We start from the raw sequence: 8,746 nt of genomic DNA on the forward strand, positions 1-8,746 counted from the left end.
ACCCCAAATATTGATTCAGTGCATTCTCTATCAAACCCTCAGCTGTCTTTGCAGAAACTGATCCTAAAATTCACATAGAAATTCAGGGGACCTAGAATAGCCAAAACAATCCTGAAAAAGAAATTAGAGGACTCCCACTTCCCCTATTTCAAAATTTGCTAAAAAGCTATAGTAATTAAGACAGTGTGATACTGGCCTTAAGAATGGACACATATATCAGTGGAATAGAATTGAGAGTCCAGAGTCCAGTCCTCACATTTACAGTCAGTTGATTCTATCAAAATCTTCTCTACCCAGACTCCCACCACCCTTGAGTTTGGCTATTTGTCCCCAACCCCAGCCTCACCCCCAGCTCGAGCTCTTTGCTTAACCTGCAGTGCTCCCCAGCCACTCGGCACAACCAAACGCGGCCCTTCCTCCAAGACCCGGCACCAGGCTTCCTCTGGGCCTCTCATCTCTCCTGGTGCATCTCCCATCAACCATCTCTGCCGGGGAAAGACCCCTTGGCACTGAGCAGTCTAGCTCCTGCTGCTGGTGAATCTGTTCCGTGTGGTATATTTTCTCTCCTCACCGGCATGTCAATTCCAGAAAGGTAGGGCCAACCGAAACTAGGAAGCCACTTGTGCTATGCACGCACAGCCAGCCCAGCCTGGTGCCACACACCCAGCAGCTCCTCAAGTCCACTCCATTGAACCTGGCACTCAATCCCTGCCCAAGGCTGCCTTTCCCATCTGGTTTCCTAATGTTCTTCCCATTACCCCCTGTCTAGCCACTTCTCCAACCCCTCCCCACTTGACAGTTTAAATCCTCCCAGCCTCTGCTCAAAAAGTGCCCCCACGGGGCTTCCCTGGTGGCGCAGTGGTTGAGAGTCCGCCTGCCGATGCAAGGGACACGGGTTCGTGCCCCGGTCCGGGAGGATCCCACATGCCGCGGAGCGGCTGGGCCCGTGAGCCATGGCCGCTGAGCCTGCGCGTCCGGAGCCTGTGCTCCGCAACGGGAGAGGCCACAACAGTGAGAGGCCCGCGTACCACCAAAAAAAAAAAAAAAAAAAAAAGGGCCCCCAAGGTTGAATTAAACCTCTTTTTCCCTGCCTAGAGCCAACCTACTACGTCTTCCCTACACACACCTAGAGCACCTGGCCCCCGATTCTCCAACCCCACCCCACGCCCTGCTGTGAGCCCCTTGAGGAAGGGGCTTGAGGGCTGTTTATCCTTGCCCTCACTACTCCTTCACTCCCCTTTGGGGCCCGGCTGCCCAGCATTAAATCTGAGTTGGTTGACTAGAATAGAAACAGGATGCACAAATGTTCCAAATCCGAGAGACATCCTGTAAATGCTCTTGTACGCACCCTCTAAGGGACAGCTCTTGGCTCTCAATGTCCCCTGACAGGAGCTGGCCCATCTCGGGATGGGGCTGCGGGAGGCGGCGAGGCGGGCACCAGCAGGTAGGCTTAGCCGGCGACGGCATCACATGATTGCCTGATCACATGATCCCTAGAAATGGGGGGTTGGGGAGAGAGAGGAAGGGAGGGAGGAGAGTGAATTGAGCAGGAAAAGCAGCACAGCCTCCCAGGTTGGCCCCGCCTTTACGTCGACGAGGAGCCAATGGGAGTGCGACAGCCCGGACACCTGGCCAATGGAAACAGAGGTGGGTGGGCCAACGCGCCGAGGGGGCCAAGTTGGTGAGCTGCCCGGTCGCTGCTCCCCAGGGATCGCCGACCCCGACGCAGGTAAGGAGAGTGGCTGCGTAGACCTCTCGCTTGCTCCTTCCCAGGGGCCCAGACGGGAGGAGGTGGGGGCTTCAGGCTCCTCTGTAGTTTCATCAGGGAGACAAGAAAAGACTCCCTTAGAGAAACTCCGATGCACTGGAAGGGGTTTTATGGGTGGTGGGAATAAGCAGTAACTGCAGTGATTCCCATTAGAAGGGGCTTTCTCCCTCTGCAGCACCCCTGGGGCCTGCAGCCCCTTCCCTCAGAGCAGAGACTACTCCGTTCTGGAGCCGACTCCGCCCCCGTCGGCAGGTGCTGGTGGTGGTGCTGGTGGGTAGTCCCCGCGGCGGCCGGGAGCCGGCGAGGCGCCCGCCCATGGTCCCCGAGCTCGGAGGGCTGGGAACGGGGCTTGAGACGCTGGCCTCCTCAAAGACAGTAGGGAGTTGGGAGTGGTGACTGAACCCCTCGGTTGTGTCTGGCTCTCTCTCACTTCCTCTCGCGGGGGTGGGGGTGGGACGAGCTAACTTCCGCCTCCCCCTGCCACTTTTTCCTGCTCTCTCGCTGCTGGGTTGGCTCACCTTTTGGGAATCTCTCTCTCCTGACACTCGGAGTTGGGGGCTGCCCCCTAGTGGAAGATGACGGATCTGGGGGCTTGAAGAGGTTCCTGTCCCTCTCCGCGGTGGCAGTGTAGGGTGGGGAGGAGGAGAGAGGCCACCACTTGGAACCCTGCTGAGAGGACTTGGGTCCCCTCCTCCCCCATCCCTGGTCCTGAGTGTGTTTGGGCGCGTGCATGCACGTATATTCGGTAGAAGCATACACTCTACTCCTGAACCTCAGGATACACAGGGAGGAGAATATATGTAAATGAATCACTAGGGCGCTGAGTAGTCTGAGATGTGTGCAGACAGGCACTCCTACAGCGGCCAGCTGTAGATGCCTTGCAGGGTGGGGGGCTGTGGGCATCGGTGTAGAGGGTGAAAGGGGCCTCAGTCCAGGACCAGTCTTCTTCAGCCTTACCTGGCCAGGAGATGGCCTCCTGGGGATGGTCTTTGAGCTGGAGAGGGGGCGCTGAGGAAAACCAGGTGAGGGAGAGAGGATGTGAGTGACTGGGTGTGTGCGATTCCCTGCCATACAAAGTGTGCAGTGTCCACACACAGACTAATGCGGAACTGAGGCCCAAAGACAGGGAGCAACTTTTGGGGCTCTCATAGTCAACGGTGGCAGTTCTAGGACTAGGACCCGTGTGCAGTATCCAGGCAGCCCCATACTCTGTGTTTCTGTCCTGGCCTGGTCCACCTGTCCAGGAAGCGCTTCTGCCCCTCTTCTCAGCTTGGACCCCAGGCCTCTATCCTCCTGGGGTTTGGGGTCCCATTCCCAGGCACTACCCATGGTCCACTTGTGAAATGAACCCAGGTCCAGTGTAGTCTGGAGCCATCAAAGCCTGTCATCTCTATGTCTTGATATATGACAGGGGGGAGTTACTTCACATCTCTGAGCCTCAGTTTCCTCCTTTGAAAAGTAAAGGTAATAATTTCTACTTTGGACAGTTGTTGCAAAGAAGAAAGAAAATAATGTAGAGTGTTGTCACTGGCTCCTAAGAGGCTCAACAAACATGACTGTTTTGGCCCCTCTAGGCAGAGTAACATCTCCTGGGCCCACCCCATTGAGCTAGCAGGGCTGGCTGAGCTTGGGGAAGAGTAGTTTAAGAAGTGAAAGCCTGCTCCCTTCCAGAGACCGAGGCTTACTTCCCTCTAATGATGCAGATCGGCAGCCCAGTGGGCACACGTGGTCTCCCCACATGCAGCTGGGTTTCGGCTCCAGGGCAGGGAGAGGTGGGGGGAAGGGAAGGGGGTATGTTTGGGGATTTTGAAAGGGCCTGGTGGTACTGGGGGGCCCTTAGAACACAGGTGTCCCAAAGGCTGACTCAGCCTGTGTATCCCCTTCCTTGGGTGGGGAGGCGACAGTCAGTGGGCAGGTGGTGGCTGGCCTCTGGGGAAGGCAGCCCAGACTCCACCGGCACCCTACTTCCTTTTTCACAACTTTCTCAACCCCGTGGTTGCCAATGTCATCAAGTGTCCCCCCCTCCCCTCCCCTTCCCCCGCCAACAGGCCTTAGCAGGGTACAGGTGTGAGCACAGCATCGGGCATCTAGAGGGGCTGGCTCGGGAAGTGGAACCCTGGCTTTTCTTCAAGGGGAGACTCCCTCCTTGCACCCCATCCCTGTCCTCTCATGGCTACTGATGTCTTCACCACCCCTCGGAGGTGGTCCACGTCCCCACAGATCAGACCCACAAAACCCACAAATCTTCCTGACTCTCACATACCCACGTCTCTACACACTCAGCCACAGAGACTCAGGTGTTAGGCCACATGTGGGGACACAGATTCACACACGTGCTCATGCCAGCATTCATGCGCCGGCGCACGTGTGACACCCACACAGGACACACGTAGGAAACTGAATCTCAGGCCCCGCATCCTTCTTCCTGTCTGGACAGGGTGTGGCTGGGGAGGCTCAGCTAGGCCTGGGCCTGGGGCGGGGGGAGTGACTGGGCCCAGAATCGAGGGTGGCCTGGGCTTCAGCTGGTTGCCAAATGCCTCTAGGGATTTTGCAGGTGGACCATGTGGACTCTGGTGAGCTGGGTGGCCTTAGTGACAGGGCTGGTGGCTGGAACACAGTGCCCAGACGGTCAGCTCTGCCCTGTGGCCTGCTGCCTGGACCTGAGAGGAGCTACCTACAGCTGCTGCAATCCCGTTCCGGTGAGTGCCCTTCGGCCCAGGCAAGAGCTAGCAGCCTGGGATTTCCCAAAGGTTCATCTTGGATTGGCCAGAGGAGGGGGCCGGGCTCGGGTCCTTCGGTTTATCCCTTCCTCTCGCTTCCCAGGACAAGTGGCCCACGGCGCTGAGCCGGCATCTGGGCACACCGTGCCAGACCGACGCCCATTGCTCGCCTGGCTACTCCTGCATCCTCACTGTCTCGGGGACCTCCAGCTGCTGCCCGTTCCCAGAGGTGAGGGTGCCATTAGGTCGATGGAGGGCTTGGGTCTGCGTTTACACTTTTCCTGCACCCTCTTCCCACCCTCAGGGAAATGGGCCTAGCCAACGAAGGCATCTCTGTGTCCCACAGGCCGTGTCATGCGGGGATGGCCACCACTGCTGCCCCCAGGGCTTCCGCTGCAGTGCTGACGGGCGGTCCTGCTTCCAAAGATCAGGTGAGCCAGATGGGCCGCACATAGAGCCTGGAGCACCCAGGAGTGCAGCCAGCTGGGTGACCTTGATTCCTGCCCTCGTGTCCTCATTCACGTGACGTCTGTGCTAAGCAGACACCCTGCTCTGGAGAGAGGGGCAGCATGGGGGCGAGGAGGGCTCAGGAGCGAATGTAAGACTCCAGACCCGCGGCCAAGCATTGTGTGGGCAGGGAGAGGTCAAGCTGGCCTGGTTTAAGGCCTACCCAGTCAGTGGATGCCTCTGCCCTGTGCCATATTGCTGGGGCAAGGACTGGCTTGGGGGACAGTGGGTTAGGAAAGCCTGGGGGAGCCCTGAGCCCTAGTGCCAGCCCCCGAATCCTCCTGTAGCTGGGCCTGCAGGATCTGGTGCCAGCAGCTCCTTGAGTGGTGGGAGGAATGACCTTCACTGACTGGGTGGAATCCTGGGTCATCCCGTCCACAGATACCAAGCCCTTGGGTGCCGTCCAGTGCCCCGACAGACAGTTCGAATGCCCCAACTCCTCCACATGCTGCAGTATGCCTGATGGCTCATGGGGATGCTGCCCCGTGCCCCAGGTACAAGTTTGGGAAGATGGGGGGAGGGAGGAGGGCAGTGGGGGCAGAGGAAGGGCTGGAGGGAGCAAAGACATAGTCAGGGCCATCTCTTCTCAGGCTTCTTGCTGTGAAGACAAGGTGCACTGCTGCCCTCATGGCACCTCCTGTGACCTGGCTCGTGGCCTCTGCCTCACGGCCACAGGCACCCACCCCCTGGCAAAGAAGATCCCTGCCCAAAAGACTAAAAGGCCAGGTAAGGAGGTGGGAGAGTGTCGGGGTGTGAGCTGGGAGCGAGGAGAGGCCTCATCTAACTCCTAGCTGGGGGGACATTCCCCTCCACCCTGGCTGCCCCTCACCTTTCTCTCTCCTTCCAGTGGTCTTGTGCCCGGACGCACAGTCCCAGTGCCCTGATGGTTCTACCTGCTGCAAGCTGCCCAGTGGAAAGTATGGCTGCTGCCCGATGCCCAGTGTGAGTGAGGGGCTGTAGCCAGTTGGGCTGTGTGTCCACAGCCATCTGGCCTGGACACCTACCTACCAGGCAGGGACTCCAAGGGGTGGGGCTAGCTGGCTGGTGGCTGGCTGGGAGCCTGGCTGCTCAGGACTCATGCCACCCCCTAGTGGGGGATTGGGGCAGTGCCAGCTGTCGGCCTGGCTGCTCCCTGAGCTCTAGGGAGACTGGAAATCCCAAAGACCACTTCGCCTTCACCCAGGCCATCTGCTGCTCCGACCACCTGCACTGCTGCCCCCAGGACACTGTGTGTGACCTGATCCAGAGTAAGTGCCTCTCCAAGGAGAATGCTACGGACCTCCTCATCAAGCTGCCCGCACACACAGGTACCGGGGGAGGCGGCAGACGCCGCCATTCCACCTGCACCATGAGGAGTGAGCAGAAATGGGGCTGGGGACTGATGGCCGCGCGGAGGGGCCAGGGCAGGGACAGCCCTCTTTCGTCCACATTGGGCCTCGCCTTAGGATCACTGCCGGGGTGGCCTGAGCGGTACCCTCCATCCTTCACATCCGGTTCTAGCTGTGGAACTGACAAAGGGAGGGCACCCCCGAGGGTTCCCAGCGCCACTGCTGACCCATCCTCCTTGCCTGCCTCACAGTCCAGGAGGTGAAGTGTGACATGGAGGTGAGCTGCCCCGATGACTACACCTGCTGCCGCCTGCTGTCCGGGGCCTGGGGCTGCTGCCCTTTTGCCCAGGTACCGAGGAGCGGTGAGTGGCCTGGGCTGAGCAGAGGGTGGCAGCCAGCTAGGCCCCCCAGGCCCACCGTCCCCTCTCCCTCCACCCTAGGCTGTGTGCTGTGAGGACCACGTGCACTGCTGCCCGGCCGGGTTTAGGTGTGACACAGAGAAGGGTACCTGTGAACAGGGGGCCCGCCGGGTGCCCTGGATGAGGAAGGCCCCAGCCCACGTCGGCCTGCCGGACCCCCGAGCCGTGGAGAATGATGTCCCCTGTGATAACGTCACCAGCTGTCCCTCCTCCAATACCTGTTGTCGACTCACGTCTGGGGAGTGGGGCTGCTGTCCTGTCCCAGAGGTGCATGGAAAGGGGGAGAGTATTGGGGGGAGGGACGGTGTCTTGGCCTGAGCACATGGCCAGGCTCCTGTTGCCTTGCTCTCCTGCCCTCTGCCTGGCCCACGGGTGGCACCAGCTCAGTCAGAGTCATTCCCAGCTGGAGGAGCTGTGAGCAGGAGAGGCAGAGTGGAGGCAGCGGGGGCTCAGCGCTCCGTCCCGTAGTAGCTTCCTAGATAACCCTTTTCTGCCGCCTCCCCAGGCTGTCTGCTGCTCAGAGCGCCAGCACTGCTGCCCCCAGGGCTACACGTGTTTGGCTGGGGGGCCCTGTAAGAGGGGGAACAAGGTGGTGACCGGACTGGCCAAGTTGCCTGCCCGCCGGGCTTCCCTGTCCCACTCCAGAGACATGGGCTGTGACCAGCACACCAGCTGCCCGGTGGGGCAGACCTGCTGCCCGAGCCTGAGAGGGGGCTGGGCCTGCTGCCAGTTGCCACACGTGAGTGCCCACCTGCCTGCTTCCGGACAGGACAGGGGAGTCCAGTCCCAGGTGGGGGGACGTTAGGTGGTCGAGAGTGTAATGCCCCTTTGTCCCCCAGGCCGTGTGCTGTGAGGACCGCCAGCACTGCTGCCCGGCTGGGTACACCTGCAACGTGAAGGCCCGATCCTGCGAGAAGGAGGTGGACTCTTCCCGCCCTGCTGCCCACCTGGACCGCGGCCGGCACGTGGGTGTGGGGAACATGGACTGTGGGGAGGGGCACTTCTGCCACGATAACCAAACCTGCTGCCGAGACAGCCGAGGGGGCTGGGCCTGCTGTCCCTACCGCCAGGTCAGTGCCACCCCCCGCCCTGGGGCCGGGTGTGGGCCTGGGCCGGGTCCTGCCACGCGCAACTCTTGCCCCCCACTCCCACCATCCAGGGCACGTGTTGTGCGGACAGGCGTCACTGCTGTCCCTCTGGCTTCCGCTGCGGGGCCAAGGGCACCAGGTGTTTGCTCTGGGAAGCCCTCCGCTGGGACGCTCCTCAGAGGGACCCGGCCCCGAGGCAGCTGCCGTGAGGAGGGACTGAGGACTGAAGACACTCCGCGGCCTTTGGGACCCTGCTCAGAGGGTGCCCACTGCTCAGGCCTCCCCAGCACCTCTCCGCCGCCACAGTCTCCCAGACCCCCATTTCTGAGTACCCCTGTCACCCTGGGAGGCGGGGCCTCAGTCTAAGGCCCTCCCTATCCCAACGAGGGCTGTGGCAAAAGCCACGTTTCCAGCTGCCATCCCCTCCCCCCATTTCCGTGGACCCTGTGGCCAGGTGCTGTTCCCTATCCACAGGTGTGCGTGTGTGTGTGTGTGTGTGTGTGCACGCTGCAGTAAAGTTTGTACACTTTCTTAACAGTGTCTGATTTGGCCACCCTGCCTGCCCTCCCCAGGGGGCCCTGGAGCCAAGGCCCCCATCCAGTGTCCGCATTTCCCCCACCTCACAGAAAGACACACAGAAGTTTATCTCACCAGTTTTATATTTGCTGTTGCCCACAGCGATCCCATCACATTATCCCCTAGTCCCCAGAGCCGCCCCAGCCTCCAGCCATGTGACATCGTAGCCCAGAGGTGGGCTAGTCCGCAAGCGGCACCCCTCCCCTCCCAGGGGTCCACTAGAACGCCCCTCCCTTACCAGCCCTCACACTAGCAGCTGAGGCCCAGGTGCCCCTCCTGCTTTCCCACGATAGAGCTTTCTATGTACAGCCACGTTTATACAGGCACTGCTTCCCCCCCC

General features: G+C 60.4%; 2 protein-coding genes across 6 annotated transcripts in view; one reads left to right on the forward strand and one right to left on the reverse strand.

Annotated features, from left to right (window-relative positions):
* The first annotated feature begins 1,652 nt into the window (after window positions 1-1,652).
* GRN (granulin precursor) lies at window positions 1,653-8,361 on the forward strand. Of its 5 annotated transcripts, none has more exons than XM_029213194.1 (13): window positions 1,653-1,729; window positions 4,312-4,467; window positions 4,592-4,717; window positions 4,835-4,919; window positions 5,377-5,489; window positions 5,586-5,721; window positions 5,843-5,937; window positions 6,179-6,302; window positions 6,575-6,672; window positions 6,764-7,009; window positions 7,248-7,481; window positions 7,582-7,812; window positions 7,902-8,360. In XM_029213194.1, exons 2-13 carry the CDS (start codon window positions 4,330-4,332, stop codon window positions 8,037-8,039), a joined length of 1,764 nt encoding a protein of 587 aa, XP_029069027.1. In that variant the 5' UTR covers window positions 1,653-1,729; window positions 4,312-4,329; the 3' UTR covers window positions 8,040-8,360. The 5 variants fall into 5 exon arrangements, with proteins under 5 accessions (XP_029069027.1, XP_029069030.1, XP_029069028.1 ...); XM_029213197.1 differs by having other exon boundaries at window positions 6,218-6,302; XM_029213195.1 differs by having other exon boundaries at window positions 1,672-1,729; window positions 4,323-4,467; window positions 7,902-8,361.
* A 289-nt stretch (window positions 8,362-8,650) lies between these two features.
* FAM171A2 (family with sequence similarity 171 member A2) overlaps window positions 8,651-8,746 on the reverse strand; it is a 9,585-nt gene continuing 9,489 nt past the window's right edge. The window contains exon 9 of the mRNA XM_029211699.1: window positions 8,651-8,705. Within this exon, the coding sequence (XP_029067532.1) occupies window positions 8,651-8,705 (55 nt within the window). The remainder of the gene's footprint in view (window positions 8,706-8,746) is intronic.

Source organism: Monodon monoceros, unplaced genomic scaffold (genome assembly GCF_005190385.1).
Source record: "Monodon monoceros isolate NGI ecotype Baffin Bay Population unplaced genomic scaffold, NGI_Narwhal_1 Super_Scaffold_9, whole genome shotgun sequence".
Lineage (NCBI taxonomy): Eukaryota > Metazoa > Chordata > Mammalia > Artiodactyla > Monodontidae > Monodon > Monodon monoceros.